Here is an 18,670-nt window from a genome sequence, read left to right on the forward strand (position 1 = left end):
ACCGGAAGTAGGACTTTTATTGTTTTTCAGTGATGGCGGAGCACACAGATACAGAAAGCATTGGCCTTGCCGCTAACAGGTACTGATTTTACGCTATATTTCGCATTTCGGGTAAAACCAACGAGCAGTTATATGTGCACTTTGGGGTTTCTTTAATAATGCACTGGGACGCTTTTACCAGTTCACTGGTTTCCGCGTTTTTAAGCCTGGTCTGGTCGGTTAGTTCGTTGACAACATAGGCACAATAACAGCATATGACTGAATGGTTCTTTTTGTAGATATTTTTATTTCAATCAGTACAGCTGCTAGAAATTAGCTTGGGAAATAAATGCACGTATTTCTGTATGTAAGCCTTTATGAAATCGCACGATTTTATGGGAGTTTAGTGGAAAGGAGTAAAACGAGCTGCGCTGCTAAAAACAATAGGAAAAACAGGAATTGTATTGGTTTTAATGGAAAACATAATGATCTCTAATGGTAATGTGTTCTATTGATGGAACGTTATCCGGGTGGTGGGAACCAATGGGACGCTATTAAATTCTTATGGAATAAAAAACGACACGAAGGAACTTTAGCATGGTTTTAATGGCAAACAGCTCGCGGTTTATAATTAGAATTTGTAGCTTTTTAGCAGGATGTGTTTTGTGCTGCAGCTATGGTGTACAGATATTGTTTGGTAAATAAATATTTGTTTACCCAACAGCATGGCTCAGCAGCCAGCACTACGGTTCCCAACCGCTGCTCCTCCTCCTGCTAACCCCGCCTCCCGCAGACAACCGTTACTGAGCACCCCCGTGCCTCCTTTTGCCATGATGAGGGGTCCTCCACCCCCAGCCCAACCTCCCTTTGGACGAATTCCTTTTGATCCCAGTGTTCCCCCACCCATGGGTGCCCCACCTTTACAGGTATGGATAGCCATTTGTTTTGAATGTTTAACATGTAAATGCAAAATTTCACAACTTTGTGCAAATTGAAAAACAATGATGAAACATTCCTGCCGTAATGGTGTTTGGTTGTATTTTCATTATAATCTTTCTTGTTTGTTTTGAAAGAGAGCACCATTCATGCCCCCGCCAGGAGCATCCATGCCACCTCCGCCTGGCATGATTTTCCCACCAGGAATTCCTCCTGCAGCCTCTCCTGCTCCACCTTCCCTGACCTCGACAGAGGAGATCTGGGTGGAGAACAAGAGTCCAGAAGGAAAGGTATGGCAGAAGGAATCGTTCAGTCAAGGCATCTTACAATGATTATGTAATACATTGATTATCTCAATGATTTATTGAAATCTTTAATCAGTGCACGTTATTATTGTTATTAAATTAACATGTTAGAGCATTTTTACGCATTTTATCATACACTCCCATTTTTAGTGCGGGTTAGGTGATACCTTATAAATTCTTCTTTCAGGTGTATTATTATAACGCACGTACACGGGAGTCAGCCTGGACGAAGCCTGAAGGTGTGAAGGTGATCCAGCAGGCCGAGCTGGGTCCGCTAATGCTGAGTCAGGTGGCTGCAGCCGCAGCTGGCGCTGCTAACACCGGGCCCGGCCCATCTCCCGGCATCCCAGCTTCTCTCAGCAGCACCACAACCTCGCATAGCTCTCACACCCCCATAAGCTCCGCCCCTTCCCCCAGCATCACTGCAGCCTTGCCCCTCCTCCCGACACCTGGATCAGGTACGTTCCGAATATCATTGAATTTTTCAGTCTTCAATGGGTGAAAATTTGTCCTAATTTTTATGTCTCACCCAATTGTTTGCCCCAAAGTCCCAGAGGTCGTGGAAATGTCGGCTGTTGTGACCACAACCCCCACTGCCCTGCCAGCCCAATTAGCAGCTGTCAATCCCCCAACGGTTACGGTCGCCATGACGACAGGACCGCCGCCCCTGCCTATGGCATTGCCCCACACTGTGCCACAGCAAGCAGCTCCAATGCCGGGATTCCCTCCTGTCATGGTGCCCCCCTTCAGAGTGCCTTTGCCCGGCATGCCTATTCCACTTCCCGGTAGGTTTGACCTACGAACCCGTTACACGTTCTTCTGCTCTGCTAGCGGTCTTTGAATGCCACTGCCTTTCACGCCTCTGTTCCCTGGTCTGGTTATAAATCCTTGTCTTTTTGTCTTTTTCCTCGGTCAGAGCATGTGTGTAGTTTGACAAGAGACTCGAAAGATATATTTTTTTCCCTTTCTGTTCTTTGAATGACTGTGAACTAACCTCTTGAAATCATCAATTGGCAGGAGGTTCGAAAGAGAAGGCTTTATTATGTTAAAAGTAATTATGAATTCAGACTAAGTGACGTTCCGTGTTCTATAGATGGCAGTGATCTGCCATTTTCATGTGCACTTGTTGCCAAGCAACAAAGGCAGATATTATTAAATCAAACACAAAGGGTTCTTAGATCAGTTAGCAGTGTAGAATATTCCTAAACTTGCATTTTCATCATGTATTACACCCAGATGCAGTAGTCGACACTTTCACACATGCATCCTTTTCTGTTTATTTAACATCATGTGGTTTTACATTCAGAGGTACTCCACTGCATCTGAAATGTGGGTTGCTGATCTACGTTGTGGAAAGAAAGGTCGTCAAATTGGACGGATGCTAAAAGGACTTCATCAATTTTACTGCCGTTTAACAGGTTTCATGTGTGAAAGTGGCTTTGTCTCTTTTCCAACACTCTGTGCTTGCTTGTACGCTCTTTCAGGTGTAGCAATGATGCAGATAGTAAGCTGTCCCTATGTAAAGACTATCTCTCCTACCAAAAACGGTAATTCCCTCCCCATTATGGCATGTTAGTAACTGTTGTGCATCTTTATGCTTTTTTAACTACAATCAATCACTTAAAATTAGACGCCCCTCTGTTTTCACCATACAAATTAAAGTTTAATATGATGTTAACTGTGTCTTTTAACAGCATCATGTCGCGTTTTGACTAAACAGTTTTGATGAATAACGTTAGAGCAAGCAAAACATTTGAGGCTGTCAAAAACATTTACAGTGGAGTTCTAGGCAGCAACCTAGATTAAAAACAGCTGTAGAAATTCAGATAACACTAGTGTTGTCGTGGTTTGTTGTTCGATTGTATTCATCCCTTGTGTCTCTTTCCTGTGATATTGTGGTACTCTCATTTGCATGTGACGTCGTACTATTTTCACATTTAATACATGTCTTGACCTTTTTTTTGTAATCCTTTATTAAAGTTGACCATTTTGCTGTACTAAACCTGTACTAAACTGTTTGTATAAGTAGCAACTCTGACATCACATATTTCTTTTTAGTTATATTTATCTACACTGCAGATATTTTTCTTGGGTTCTGATTGTGGCTAAGAAAAGTGACATGTTTTGAACAGATTCTGATTTTGTGTGTGTAATATCAAGGTATGCTCCCTGGCATGGCACCACCCTTAGTTCCCATGATGCCCCCTCATATGGCGATGGCAGCCAGACCCTCAGGATTGCCTGGAGGTATGGGTACATCGGACTGGGTTGAGTTCAGAACGCCGGAGGGAAAGTTCTACTATTTTAACAGACACACGCAGGAGACCACCTGGGACAAACCTGAGGAGCTCAAAAAGACAGGTTAGAGATATCCTTGTGAGGACTGGAGTTGTGAGGTTGTCCCCTGCAATTATAGATAAGGCTCGCATGTTCCAATTGAATTAAAGCAACAATTTGTAGTTTTTTCGACCATGAAATAAAATATCTCAAAAATTATTTCAATGGTAGAACAGCTACCTGAGCAGCCTCCTAGCGGCTAAAAACACACTGTAAGTTTTGTGTTCGGGTCGTTACATACAGTCTCGTGTGCGATATGGTTTCCAAACCACATTTCTGCATTCGCCGGTTCCATCAGCTTAGTAAACAAATTCAAGTGTATTGCGCTGCCCACAGGGAAGCTTATACAGCGACATTATTTACGACACTTGTAACAGACAATTGCAGTTATCATCCACATGGGGGAACCCATGAGCAAAAGTTCTACAGTGCTGCTTTAATATGATTAATGCAATTTTGATAATAACTTAAAAATGAATACATGATTTCGGGTGATACATGATATAAGTCTACACCATGTATAAGCTGTAAATTTACCTTATGAATTATGACCTTATACGTTGTCATAATCCATCCAGGGCACTTAGATCCGGCAATCTTAGAGTGCTTTCTGTTGATAGATCGAGGTTAAAACATCGTGGGGACCGCGCTTTCGCAATAGCGGGCCCCAAACTCTGGAACAGCCTCCCGATATCGATCCGATTGGTGTCATCACTCTCCTCTTTTAAATCGAAACTGAAAACCCATTTTCTTAATGTGGGTCTTTAATGTATTAGTCTAATTATTGTATTGTATCATAATTATTGTATTGTATTATTTACTTATTTATCTTCTTTCATTTATGTTATCTTATAGATTGTTAAGGATTTTCTTTTTTATTTGAGCTTCCTGATCTGTACAGCACTTTGGCCAACCCTGGTTGTTTTTAAATGTGCTTTAGAAATAAATAATGAAATGAAATGAAATGAAATTTAACAATGACGATGACGATGCATGAACCTATGTATTTAAACAATGAACAAAAAAATCTTTTGTCAAATCTTACAGACGTTCATCTCCATGTTTCCGTAACAGAAAAAGAAAGTGAGAAGATCAAGAACCTAACTGTGGATATGATCGAGGCTGAACTCATGGACATGGAGGATGGAAGCTCAAAAATCGACCCTCCAAAAGAACAAAGAGAGGTTAGAAACATGCTTAGATTTTAGAATTTTTGAAATTGAAAAGAAAGCTCAGACCTCATCTGTGTCTTATTCTTAGGAGCTGAAAGAGGTCGAGATGACAGATCAACAGAAAGCAGCGGTAAAAGCAAAACCTGTGGCTACAACACCCATCCCTGGCACACCATGGTAGGCAACTAGTCGTTTATTTTCGTAACCTAATGACTTCACACAGTTTTTCCCCAGAGTGCAGATAATGGACTCACGCATGTACTGTAACCTTTCACGTGTTTTGAATTTGTTTGTGTGTTATAGGTGTGTGGTGTGGACAGGCGACGAGCGGGTCTTTTACTATAACCCCACCTCACGTCTGTCCATGTGGGAGCGGCCGGAGGAGCTGGTGGGTCGTGCCGATGTCGATAAAGCCATTCAGGAACCACCACACAAAAGAGGCCTGGACAACAGCCACAAACCGGGTAAAGGTCATCTCCATAGAAGTATGTTGCTTTATCTCCTGTGACCTTGCTTAGGTCTTGCATTACACTGTTTAATGTTATAAAGTTCTACTGAAAATAACTGGTGGTTTTATAGGATGGATTTTGAAATCTGTCTCTGTTGTATTGTGCTGCAGTCTAAATGGCAGAAATCTCAGTTTGGTTGACCCGTGTGTCAGCTGTGAGCATGAACCGTTTTCTGTTCATGTCAAATTTATTTCAACAATCCGTCTAAACCTTCTTTCGCATGTTTGTGTGTTTCCTGGGACACAGTGCTGGCTAAGGAGGAGCCTGAATCAACTTTAGCTGAAGACATAATAGATGATGAACCCAGCAAGACCAAGAGAAGAAAGTGAGAATTTTACCAATATTTAATTACAAAAGACAGTTTCATCTTAACAACATAAACAAACGTTACTGCGCATGCGCACTTTTGTGAACCCAACTACACATTCACAAACAATAGAGTGCCTGTAGATTATTCCTAATAACAATCAAAATAAACCGAAAAGAACCGTTACTTGGCTAAACTTGCCTTTCTAGTATTTTTAATTTAGACTGCGATACCAAGCTCAACCGCTACATGTCAATGTACCGTACGGTTTGTTTAAATGCGACCGAACTACAGGACCCATTTAACAAATTCTTTATTTAAAGGAGGCATTCTTTTGCTGTTTTTGAGGCTTTGATTATGTTTTTGGGGTGTTTAACAATGGATGTTCATGTTTCTAATTTCAAAAAAACGTTTTATATTTCACTATTGTTCACCGCTGTCCCTCTTCTCACAAAACGACTGGATTTCTTCCGGTCTATATAAAGTCCCTCCTTCCGAAACGCTCTGATTGGTAAAGCTGTCCAGGTCTGTCGTGATTGGTTCCCCGCTTAGAGCGTGTGTGTGAAGATGTCCCACCCATACCATATCAGCGAGCTTCCGCTTCTCAGGCTGTTGTGATTGGTCGGTCCCCCTCTCAGTGCACGTGTATTCATAAGCTTTGGCTTTTAGCAATAAACAGTAACAATGGCATCAACTTCACTTCATCAGTTAAACACATGTGGATCGATCGAAGTGTAACGGAGGTCTGCTAGTGCATGTGCAAACGTCAATCTTTGTTAGAGATCGCAATTTTTTTCCTACTATGGCGAGGGAAATGACACCGGACCGATTGGGTCAGACCGGTTATATTAATTAACACTAATAACAGAAGCATTAGTTTTGCATTTTTATATTGGACCCGAGTTGGATTATAAAACAAGCAGATTGACTAGGAGACATTTGCAAGCAGAACTTCAAAGGACGTTTCTTAGAAGTGTTTTAGAGGTATGCGCACACACACACAATATCAGTGTATTACACAGAACAGCTTTCACAGCCGATGTTAAAGTCATGGAAGCTGTTATTTGACCGTTGGTTGGTTATCTTAGAATGTGCGTAGTTGATTTCTTATTACCAGCTGTAGGACTGTGATGAAAGTGAAAGTCATTAATTGCGCAGCTCAGTCAAATGTTTACAATCTCTGATCGAACACTACTCCAAGGAAGGCCTCACCCCTTTTTTGGCGTATTCTCTTGTGTGGAGGTTACTAAAAACACTCGGAATAGTGACATCATGTAGTCCGATTCCAGCCGTTCTCTGTAGTACTTGAAAAGTGAATTCTGCCAAGCGAGACAATATCTCGCTTGGCATTGAACTTTGAGCTTTATACTTTTGCAGGTATTATTTATGCGCTTAGTAGCAACATTACACACTAACTAAAGGTTGAAAAATGGGATCGCTGGGAATGACACCTTTAATAAAATGAACATACAACAAATTTTAACAAATTGTTTATTTAATACAATTTTTATACAGTAAAATAATAATACAAATTAATATGAACATAAATGACACAAAATATAAATAGTTATATAGCCAAACACAAACCGGAAGTTAACTGGGGGTCAGGCGCGCGCATGTCAGATGAAATGGTCTATACCTAAATCACTATATGACTATTGGTTAAAGTAACAGTTTGCCCAAAAATGAAAATTCTGTCATCATTTACTCACCCTCAAGTTGTTCCAAATCTGTATAAATTTCTTTGTTCTGATGAACACAGAGAAAGATATTTGGAGTAATGCTTGTAACCAAACAGTTATTGGCCACCATTGACTACCATAGTTGGAAAATTTGCTTTATAAAATTCTTTGTTCTATCACACAAAAGAAGATATTTTGATGAATGTACTAAAGTAAACAGCTCTAGGGAACTTTTCACTACCATTGTCATTTTTCCTACTATATGGTAGTCAGTGGTGGCCTAGAATTTTTTGGTTACAAGCATTCTTACAAATATCTTTCTCTGTGTTCGTCAGAACAAAGACATTTATACAGATTTGGAACGACTCGAGGGTGAGTAAATGACAGAATTTTGGGGGGGTCTTTTACAAAGACAAGCCATTTTTGTCATTTTAAATAATGTGCAGTGATTAATCATCTACAATAAGACCAGATGTGTATGTTGATGAGTTCATGTTAATTTTGACATCTGATTGATCTTGAGTATTCATGTAAAAAGAAGCGGCACTTAAAAGCGTGAAGTGAAGTGACCTTATCTCATACCTCCTGCTGATTGGTTGTTTGTGTTTGTTTGTTTGCATCAGAATAGAGGAGAAGGATGTTGACACAGAGAAGGAGGCGGCGATGGAGGCGGAGCTAAAGGCAGCACGAGAGAGAGCCGTGGTTCCTCAGGAGGCCCGGATGAATCAGTTTAAAGACATGCTGCTTGAACGAGGGGTAAAACACAAATACGTACTGTATATATATTACATACAAACAGAAGCAGATGACTCGAATGGGGACATTTCTGCTCATTTATACGGTTATGTTGATCTTAAAAATAGTTTGATCTGAAGGCTTAAATTCTTGAAGTTCTGTAGACAAATATAAATTGTCAATTTCCAACACATACAATACCCCTATTTTTTTATTTAATAATCTAGACCAGATAGTGAATTGCCCAGCATAGCAAGTACATGTCAACTCCAATACAGTTTAAAAAGTATCCCAGAATGCACCTCGTAAACTTAAGAGAACGCCAATAACGTGCAGAGGTGTAATGATGGGTACTTTAAAAAATATTTTTTTCACTACTTAATTTCCATACTCTATTCCTCTTCTTAAATGTAAGATGTGCGTTCAATCTATGTGTTTGTACGGCCACATCTTCATTAACCAAACAGCGGACAACTACCAAGCGATTTGGCTGGGCGTGATTCCTGCGGGGCGAGATATTTATTTATTTTCTGGTCTGAAAGGTTAAACCCGTCGTTTGTTTTTAAGCTTCGGTCCTCATTAAAATACTCACCTGACATTTTCAGGTGATCAGAGACATCTTCCACCTCCCCTTGGCAACAGATTTGATGTTTCTACTATGAAATATAAATAATGGCACGTGTCGCGTATGTGACAGAGATCTCTTCAAGAGGTATTTGCCCTTTGCTTCATCGTCCTGTGCCAAAGATGAAAGGCACGTTTACAGTCAAAGGGTCTCATCATCAAGGCGAGATCCTTTTCCCTCCTCCTCATCTTCGTCGTACAGCTGCACATACAGCCATCGCAGAAGAGCTGCCGATCGCCCCCCATATAATTACACCCCTCTTGTTGCGCCAATTAGCGTTGTGGGAAAAGAAAGAGGGTTGGAGGCAGGGAGAAGGAAGCTGTGGACCACCTGTCGAGTGTGTGTCATTCATTAGGGATGGTGGGATGCAGGATGAAAAGACTCTAGCGCCGCAGGAGGGGAACACGCTCAGAGGGGCTCACCTATCGAACACTCTCCTCATTATAATGGCCCTAATTAATAGAGGGGGGGTTGATATGATTCCACGACTCATTTTTTCACCTCTGTGTCTCTGTTTTTTTTACCAAGGTATCGGCGTTCTCTACCTGGGAAAAGGAGCTCCATAAGATTGTTTTTGATCCTCGATATCTGCTGCTGAATCCCAAAGAGAGGAAACAGGTACATGTGTATTTATTTAGCTGTCTATATACGTATATGATTATTTAGCTGTCCTGTTTGTTTCAATGTCATTTGAGTGAGTGAAGGGCCCTTAGACACTGTACATGGGGCACCATGTAAAACTCCATAAGTGGTCACACAAATGGGTGATTCTTATAAAATCTTGGTTTCAAGATGTCAAACATGATTTTCTTAAAAGCACTTGTATCAACAAATTTCCTTTTATATTCATTTAAAACAAGGTATGACGTGTTTAAAGGCATACATTTCAAAACTTTTACTGACTGTTAACACAATTTTAAACATTTGGTTGGACAAAAGTCCTTTAAAGTTCTAATTACCATAACCATTTGAAAGTTCTAATCCATGATGCCTGAGCAAGTTTTTATTAATCGTACATAAGACATTAATTAATTATTTTAATAGAAAATTATACATTTTTAATGCTGAAAACTACCTGTATTGGTAATGAGAATGTACACAGGGTGACAAGAGAATATTTTGGATTTTTTTAAACTATAAAAATATAAAGTAATCTGTTAACTTGTTAGCCATTTGAAAGGTTCTGGTGGATGTTTCCTTACAATAAAATCATTACATTACATACATAATGTAAATATATTTGTGTGTTTAAAAATGTTACAGAGGATGAGAATATCAGTCATGGACACTATTTCTTCATTTTTATTATACATGAATTTTCTGTCAATCATCTTTTTGTTGTTATTTTTTGTCATTTAAGAACATCTAGTAAAACATCCAATTGTTTTCTTCAGAATGTTTTAATATTAATTTAATTTAGTATAATGCACTCAGACAAATCGGGACGCGTTACGCTTATGAGAATTTCAGCAGGAAAAGCAATAAAATACATAAATAATGAATTCCTATGTCAAAATTGTGTTTTGTCCAAGGTAGAGAACGCAATTATCTTTATTATGATATTTTTTGTGTTACCGAATTGTATGTTTTATAATTAAAATCTTTACTCCCATGATGTTTCAGTGGTTTTGTGAGAATGACCCAATATAGAGATTCACACAAGATCATTTGAAATGCATTTAAAATCCAGTGTAAAACGCTGGAAAATCATGAATAAAGTTCTAGAAATGTGTTGTTTTACAGGTGATGGAATCCAAAATAACGTCTGATGCAGCGCAATATTCAAATTAGATGTGTCAAAATGAAAAAAAAAAATGTTAGTACTACACATATAAGATTGTAAATACAGCGCCCTTTCATACTGTTGTTTTACTCTAATGGCCACGAATATGGTAGTTTAGGGTATTTTAAGTGTGATTTATTGGCTAATAAAGAGAATAATTAATAATTATTTATGCAAAAAGTACATGGTGTGCACAAATTTTTCGTAAAATATTTTAATTGTCAATGTTTTTATTGATGCTTGTCAGTACCATTTAATTACTGACTTGCCATCTTGGTTTTTTCTTAAGCTCAGTGCAAAGCATTTAAAGAGTTTATCTTTGCCAGCAAGGTTAAGAAGTGTGCCTAAAATGTCTAAGTAGTTTGCATACTATAGTTTAAGACAGAGCCTGGGATTGATCTTCATATTTACTGTATGTACTGTAACCCACTCATCTCACGGTCCTGTCTCATTTAATCACGTGTCTTGCTGTCCCCTCTGCAGGTGTTTGATCAGTATGTGAAGACTCGTGCTGAGGAGGAACGAAAGGAGAAGAAGAATAAAATCATGCAGGTGAAAGACGACTTCAGGAAAATGATGGAGGAAGCTAAACTCAGCGCCAGGTGAGATGGATCTCATTTTAATACAATCAACAGTTTTATTTGTCGTGTGTAAAACAGATCTTTGCTTAAATCACTTTGTTACCTTTCAGAACAACATTTAGTGAGTTTGCTTCCAAACACGCAAGGGATTCACGCTTTAAGGGAGTCGAGAAGATGAAAGACAGAGAAGCCATTTTTATCGAGTTTATGACGACCCTCAGAAAGAAGGAAAAGGAGAACTCAAAGAACCGGGGAGACAAGGTGAGAGCTCATTTACGGTAAATACTGAAACCCCAAACCAAAAATCTGTATCAGAAAAGAGTTGAACTTGCCTTATTTAACTTGGCAGAATTCAAAACGACAGTATTTGCTACATTACAGAAAAAAAGTGTTTTTTTTTTACTTTATCTTTTATCTACCACATTGATTATTGGTAGATTTAAGACATAAAAGATAACACCACAGCACTGCCCCCTTTGTATTTGTTCTGGGTCATTCAACCACTTGCAAACATCTTATTCCACCTTTAGCTGAGCTGTCAATCTTGAACCATTTTTTTTACCTGGCATTTGAGACGGTAAAAACACAAAATGCTCCGTAGGAACACACACAAAACTTAAGACCACCCATTCATCATTAGACAATATCTTTTGGTCATTCTCACAATATTTTGCAGATTTATTTTCATGCAATGCATATCTGCACAGTCAAATACACAAACAGGAGAGAGAGAGAGAGAGAGAGAGAGAGAGAGAGACTGTCTGTGTGTAAATTGATGAGCTGTAATGTGTCCTGGAGTTTGGTCCAAACATTCACTGTCTCGGTGGCTGGGGTTAAGTGTAGAGAGTCGGGGCTGATTGCCTTTGGCAGCTAAAGGTCAGCCATCAAACATTAATGCCAGTGAAATGTCACCTGTGCGGGGGGGGCATAGGTTAAGAGGGAGTGTTCACCAGGTGGGGTATGCCGGAGGATACCTGTCTCATTCTATAGTTATCAAAATGTATTAATTAACACTGATCAGGTGTTGCTTTTTTTGAGCTTTGCAATGGCCAGTGTTAACACTGACTAGTTTTTAAATAACTATAGCAATATAGCAGTTAATTAGTTAAACCTTTATGATTAAATTCATTTATAAGAATTTAATTTGGAAAAATAGAAGAATTTCAACTATTTGATTTGGAAAAAATAGCCTTAAAGTCCCAATGAAATAAAAAATGACAATTCTTATTTTGTCATGAAATATTACAGCGTTTATAATAAATAGTTTATCAATGTGGGTCATTTTCTTGTTAAAATTGATGTACCCTCATAATCTTCCGTTAAAATCTGAAAATGCACTTTTACCCTGTAATGACTATCCATCTCAAATGACGTAAACTAGACGGCTTAGGTGGAGCATCCGTTATCTCCTCCCCTTCAACTGTCCTCCCCTTTCATTTCAAAATGCAACGGCTGTTTTTACACATCCAATCAATTCACAGGGAAAACGCAAGCCACGCCCACTAATTTTCATCTTTGAAATTCCTTTTCACTCGGAAATGTGTCAGAATACGGAAGTAAAAACGATCGCAACTTCCGGTTCACAGGGACTTTAACTCACCTGGTTTTAACTGCCTGGCTCACGATGGTTTTTCGGTTCGCACCTTTAGTTGCCAGTTCAGATCTTCTATCAGATTCTCTATGGCACCTGAAATTTAATGTTGCTGTGTTTTTTCGCATTTGCTTAGGTCAAGCAGGACTTCTATGAACTTCTGTCAGATTATCATGTGGATGGTCAGCAGCGCTGGAGCAAAGTAAAGGAAAAGATGGAAACCGACCCTCGCTATAAAGCTGTGGAGACTTCAGCAGTCCGAGAGGAGCTCTTCAAGAACTACGTAGAGCGGCTTGCGAAGGTTAAAACAAGCTTCTCAACACCAATCCAGTGATGTTTATAGACAAACCCCAGAGGAATGTGTAGAAATCATCAATGCATTTGGCAGACACTTTTTTGAAGTGACTTGCAATGGTAATTTATCATTTGTAGCAGGGACAGTAAAAATGGTAGACTTCCTTTTACATGTATACATATGGTATATATTTTACAGGGTTGTATATTGCCTAGTAATCGAACCCTTTGCATTGGTGTTGTCTTTACCAGTTGAATATGTGGTTGTCTGTGATCAGTTGTTTCTAAAGTTCAGTCTTGATACCCTGCAGAACCCAAACTCGGAGAAAGAGAAGGAACTGGAGAAGCAGGCCCGGATCGAGGCCAGCCTGAGGGAGAGAGAGCGGGCGGTGCAGAGGTTTCGCTCAGAACAGACCAAAGAGATCGATCGGGAGCGAGAGCAGCACAAGAGAGAGGAGGCCATCCAGCATTTTAAAGCACTCTTGTCTGATATGGTAAACAAACACACAGACCTGTTATTGCTCGTTTACTCTCACCGCAATGCTAAATATGCGAGATCTATTATTTATGAAATATTTATGGTTTATTCATCATTTAATGTGTGATTATTGAGTTTGTTGTATTGTGAATGTGACAGGTGAAATCATCAGACGCCAACTGGTCGGAGACGCGTCGGGTCCTGAGGAAGGACCATCGCTGGGAGTCTTCCTCTCTCTTAGAGCGAGATGAAAAAGAGAGGCTCTTCAATGAGCACATCGAGGCTCTCGCCAAAAAGAAAAAGGAGCATTTTCGCCAACTTTTGGACGAGACGACATCGGTACGCAGGAGTTTTATACTGTTACATGAGTCACGTTTCTTAATGTATCTCCGACGTAACTGACTTTAAATCTTTTCTCGACGTTAGATCTCCTTAATGTCGACATGGAAAGAAGTGAAGAAGCTCATTAAAGAAGATCCAAGATGCATTAAGTTCTCCGGCAGTGACAGGGTAAAGAACGCTTTGCCTGTTTATTCAAAAAGACGTGTCACTCTCTCTATTGTAGAAGGCTAATGTTTCTGTTATAATTAGGATTTGTTCCTAATGTTCACCTCTTTGCCGTCACTATAGAAACGCCAGAGAGAGTTTGATGACTATATCAAAGACAAGTATATCACGGCCAAAGCAGACTTCAGAACACTGCTGAAGGAGACCAGGTTTATCACCTACAAGTGAGACTCTTTACATCACCAGTCTTTTCAGAAATCATTATATTTATGGTCTATACAAATGTATTGTACACATTAGTAAACCATTATTATGGAGGGGGGGTCCATTATGTATGACTAATTTCAGTGTCCTTTTTGTTGTTTGTAGATCACGTAAGTTGATGCAGGAGTCAGATCAGCACTTGTCGGACATTGAGAAGATCCTGCAGAAGGATAAAAGGTATCTGATTCTGGAGTGCGTGCCAGAAGAAAGGCACAAACTCATGATGTCATATGTGGAAGAGCTGGACCGCAGGGGACCGCCTCCCCCTCCCACCGCCTTTGAACCTGCCCGACGCTCCACCAAGTGATAACGTGCGCACTCCTCCCAGATCATTTCTTCATTCCTCTGCACCCCCCAAATCCACAAATCACATTATGGACTCCCAGAAACCGCAGGATTGATCGCTACAGTCCAGAAGGACTCTAGAGCAAGCAGGGCTGTATACCTCAGAGCGATGGTTTGGATGGGATAAACTGATCCTGAAATCACTACTTAGACTTGTTTCGTTCACTATTCATACACTCCTGGCCCAGATGACATCCGTTTCATCTGTAACACACCTAACTCAGACATGTGGAATAACCAAACATGGTGAACATAAGATACCAAGTAAGTATTTTTTTTATCAACTTGAAAGGTTTGTGGCCACAGAGTATTAAGAACACATTTCATCCGTCCAGTCGGAAGGGTTGGGCAGCATTAGATGATGGAAGAGCCTGGTGATGTCCTGAAAGGTCTGACCTCCCGTTTGTTTTCCCTCCTGTCAGCCTGGTCCTCACCTGACAGTGTTTTTGTTTACCCATCACAAGATCTATTTCCTGTTTTTAGAAACTGTGATTTGTTGAAATTGGGGGATCCTCCCGGTTTCTTGAAGATTTATTTGGTCACCCACAGGGAGGATGAAAGAAGGATGAAAGCCTCTCTGTGCATTTGTTATTTTAACGGATTGTACAATGTTTCTAGATGCTGAATATGTACGGATGTATTCATTAGCTTGTTTACAATGTGTTACGACCGCACTGGCAGGGGACCATGTCACCTGGCCAGACAGTTTAATTTAACTGTTCAGATGTTTCTTAAAAAAAATCGTGTTTTTTGGACTTGCTTTATGTACAGCTGAACTTGAATAAAAGCAACCCATTTTTTACACTTCTGTGCCAGTATTTCTTTTGTTGAATTTAAAAGAGATGACAAAAAAACACAACTCTACTGTCAGTAATGTATTAAAATTTATTATTTTACACAAATCCACTTTCTAAATATTTATTCTTAGAATGTGTTTTAATTCCAAAGACATTGATCTTACATTCTGAATTTGCTCGAAACAGGCCTTCAAACATAAAGAAAAAACACTATAGGCAGGTGATGGATATACACAGATTTTTGGCATTTGTCATGTTGAACCTGTACACAAGATGTCAACACTGTTTTTTACTAGTATCTCTACCCATAGTAATATATAATACATACAATTGAATTTTCAAGCAACATCATACAATACAAATAATACGAAGTCATTTCTATATATAAGCACTTGTAATAAATGCTACCAAACCATTTAATAAATGATACCAAACCAGTTTTCTCTTTTGGAGAAGAGATAAACACAGAAACATACAAATCACAATAGAAAACCAAACAATGCAAACCATAACTCATTTATGATTTTGTAAGGTGTTCAATTCAAGTGAGGTCAGATTTTTTTTCTCTTTGTGTTGAAAAAAAGAGGATTATAACCGTTGTAGTGCCATGGACAGGAGTCTTTTACTGTTTTCCTTCTCTGGGGTCTTGGTGTTCCCAGGGCACAGGGTCATTTTCGTGCGACTGGGAGCCAGATTCCCTCTCGTGCCAAAACTGCTCCACATCTTGGAGAACTATTCCATCCTTGTTGCTTGGACTTTCTTCTCCTGCACTCTGGTTTGTTTCTTTCTCGGGTGTTTGCTCAGACCGATGGGGAGGCAGGTGGGCTGATCTCTCAGGTCTCGGGGTGGGTGATTTTGGGGCGGATGGGGTGTGTGGTCCTGGCTTGTGTTTTGCCGGTTGCTTGCGGAGGGTAAGCCTACGCCACAGATCTATGTAACCCTCTCTGAACTCCTCGGAAAGGGCCAAAACGATTAGAGGATTGACCAGGGAGATGGAGAACATGAGAAGCTGTGCGGACAGAGTGAAGATGACCGGAGGAAAAATGCCATCAGTCTCAAATGCGTGCCGCATCCACACCCAGGACACCCACTGAGGGAGCCACAAGATGGCCATGGCTACGGTGAGGCTGAACAGCATGAGGGTCAGTTTGCGAGATCTGATCTGCGTCCGCAGGTTCTGGGTCTTACTTGACCTGCGTTGGCACCGTCCGTAAGCCTTCCAGAAGTAAAGTAAGGCGAAGCTCAATGGTGTGCAATAGGCCACAAGGGGGTACGCCTTCACGTACACTGACATAAAATCATGGGCGTCAGATGGCACAGACTGCAGACAAATCACTCCACCTGCTTCTCTTTGAAGGGTTGCAAAGAGCCACTGGGGTATGGGAACCACACACGCTAGAAGCCAAGCGAAGAGCAGCACAACCAAGATGGTCTTCAACCTGATTGATACCTGCTTGGTGGGGTTACTGACATACCTGTAGCAAGCTTTGGCCATGATGGCAACGGTGAAGCTCTTTGCAGCCATGCAGGAGTGCAGGAACCAGTCACAGGTCTTGCAGACAAACAAACCCAGCGTCCAGGTGGCACGAGAATATGCGGCAGCTTTGAAAGGAACGGCAAACGCCAGGACCAAACCATCAGCCAGCATCAGGTTGAGGATAAGCGCATTTACTATAGACAGCTTCCCTTTACGCGCGTTGGTTATCAGGACTCCTATAGCCGTTACATTCCCGGTAAAACCAAGGACGCAAATGATTCCCAGCACGACCGGAATCAAAACCCTCAGGTCTTCTTGATCAAGGTGCTGATATCCACTGCGCTCCAGAAACGAGCGCCTATCCACGGTGCTGTTCCCGGCGCTTATGTTCGTACTCGGTAATTTATCCATTTCCACGGAACTCAGCAGTATGTGCGGAAGAAGATACTTTCTCAAGAATAATTGAAATAAACTTCCGCGCAATCTGGGATGAATCAGTCCGTGCGCTCTCGACCGCGCGGCTCTCCAAAATGCCAAAGCGCGTAAGCGGAGCGCGTTATAAAGGATGCTTTGATTGACAGGGGCCGTCTCCAGCTGACACACAGTTTAATTTCATACTCCCGAGGCCAATTAAAATGAATTCGGGTAATAAGCTCCGACTGCTACACTGTGGACTCCAGTAGAGGAAAACTTATTTCCTCTATTGTCCTGGAAATGATGGATTTCTTTATTTCCTGTCTGAGACAAAGGAGAGATGATTGCAAATGGAAATATGGAGAAGGTTTATGAATTTTGATGAGGGATTTAATTTGGCTCCACAACACATTGTTTCTCGAAGTGAGAGACGCTTTATAACAGATTTCATATTTTTTAAATTACTCGCATTATTTCGCAATATATAGCCTACCGTAACAGATTAATAGTTCATGTAGCAATTTAATTGACATCAAAATGGTTCAAATGTATATGAATATATAGGGACATAGGGTGGATATCGCACCCACGGAAACGCACGAGATACTCTTTTAACTTCCTTTAGGTTTTATTATTTATTTGTTTATTTATTAAAAAAGGGAAAGACTTCAGGAGACATGCACAACTTGCTTGGGCATTAAACATGTTCATTTATTTCATATGTATATGTATTTAAATACGTTTGAATGATTCTGCAGTGTGACAAATAAACATTGGTGAAAAGTAATATGACGTCATACAAAATTATAAAGAATGTTTAAAATAGTTTAAGACATCGCATGTCACACTGCAAGACCTCAATTTCCTGAAATTATATCCTGTCTACTATTTCAACTAGCATACCATGCAATATAAAAAGATGTTGTATCTTATATTGACTGAGGATTTATTACAATCATTCCGAGCGTTCAAACTAAATTGTTTAGATTTAATAAAGTTGTCTTCCCAGAAATCATATTGATCTTTTGGTTAGCTATTGTGACGTTCCACGGCTCATAGTCCCTGTTATAATACTCCATAACGACATCCAAACAATGTTTTCAGCCCAAACCTTTCATGTAGCCTACTTAAATAATCCAGCTATTTATTCCGCATTATTGAATTCATTTTGTAATCACAATACAGACAAATTGTTCTCTTTCTTAAGGTTTTGATGAGGGTAATTATGAAGATTCAAGCTGATGCTTAAGCATCATTATTCTAATCATTGTTTAATTTTCCTATTATGAATGCATATATTATTATTTCATATTAACTGGGCGACAAAACGAAAAAGTAATTTGTCACTCTGCTGGAATAAATTTCTTTAAAAGAGCAAAAAACATAAAAAGAAATAGTGTCTAACCTCCTAGAAAAAATGTTAACTATCTATAAAACGTTTAACCCCTAAATCTAAATCAATGTTATTGAAATACCAACAATAAACAGGTTTGCATACCAAAAACTGCAACGACTTCTTGCGGCGCTTGCAGACTGATCGCATAATGACATC

General features: G+C 39.9%; 2 protein-coding genes across 4 annotated transcripts; one reads left to right on the plus strand and one right to left on the minus strand.

The window, feature by feature from the left end:
- The first annotated feature begins 15 nt into the window (after positions 1-15).
- On the plus strand, positions 16-15,232 carry tcerg1a (transcription elongation regulator 1a (CA150)). 3 transcript variants are annotated; one of them, XM_057349305.1, is made up of 21 exons: positions 16-79; positions 704-905; positions 1,053-1,205; positions 1,408-1,678; positions 1,769-2,005; positions 2,705-2,767; positions 3,381-3,581; positions 4,605-4,741; positions 4,818-4,906; positions 5,033-5,193; positions 5,485-5,563; positions 7,851-7,983; positions 9,116-9,205; positions 10,854-10,972; positions 11,062-11,212; positions 12,679-12,843; positions 13,148-13,330; positions 13,474-13,653; positions 13,741-13,824; positions 13,945-14,045; positions 14,191-15,232. In XM_057349305.1, exons 1-21 carry the CDS (start codon positions 33-35, stop codon positions 14,390-14,392), a joined length of 3,048 nt encoding a protein of 1,015 aa, XP_057205288.1. In that variant the 5' UTR covers positions 16-32; the 3' UTR covers positions 14,393-15,232. The 3 variants fall into 3 exon arrangements, with proteins under 3 accessions (XP_057205288.1, XP_057205291.1, XP_057205290.1); XM_057349308.1 differs by having other exon boundaries at positions 4,632-4,741; XM_057349307.1 differs by lacking the exon at positions 2,705-2,767 and having other exon boundaries at positions 4,632-4,741.
- A 72-nt stretch (positions 15,233-15,304) lies between these two features.
- gpr151 (G protein-coupled receptor 151) lies at positions 15,305-17,219 on the minus strand. The gene has a single exon (XM_057349317.1). The coding sequence runs from the start codon at positions 17,113-17,115 to the stop codon at positions 15,850-15,852; it is 1,266 nt and encodes a 421-aa protein (XP_057205300.1). The 5' UTR covers positions 17,116-17,219; the 3' UTR covers positions 15,305-15,849.
- Positions 17,220-18,670: the final 1,451 nt, after the last annotated feature.

Source organism: Triplophysa rosa, linkage group LG13, assembly GCF_024868665.1.
Source record: "Triplophysa rosa linkage group LG13, Trosa_1v2, whole genome shotgun sequence".
In the NCBI taxonomy this organism is placed as follows: Eukaryota; Metazoa; Chordata; class Actinopteri; order Cypriniformes; family Nemacheilidae; genus Triplophysa; species Triplophysa rosa.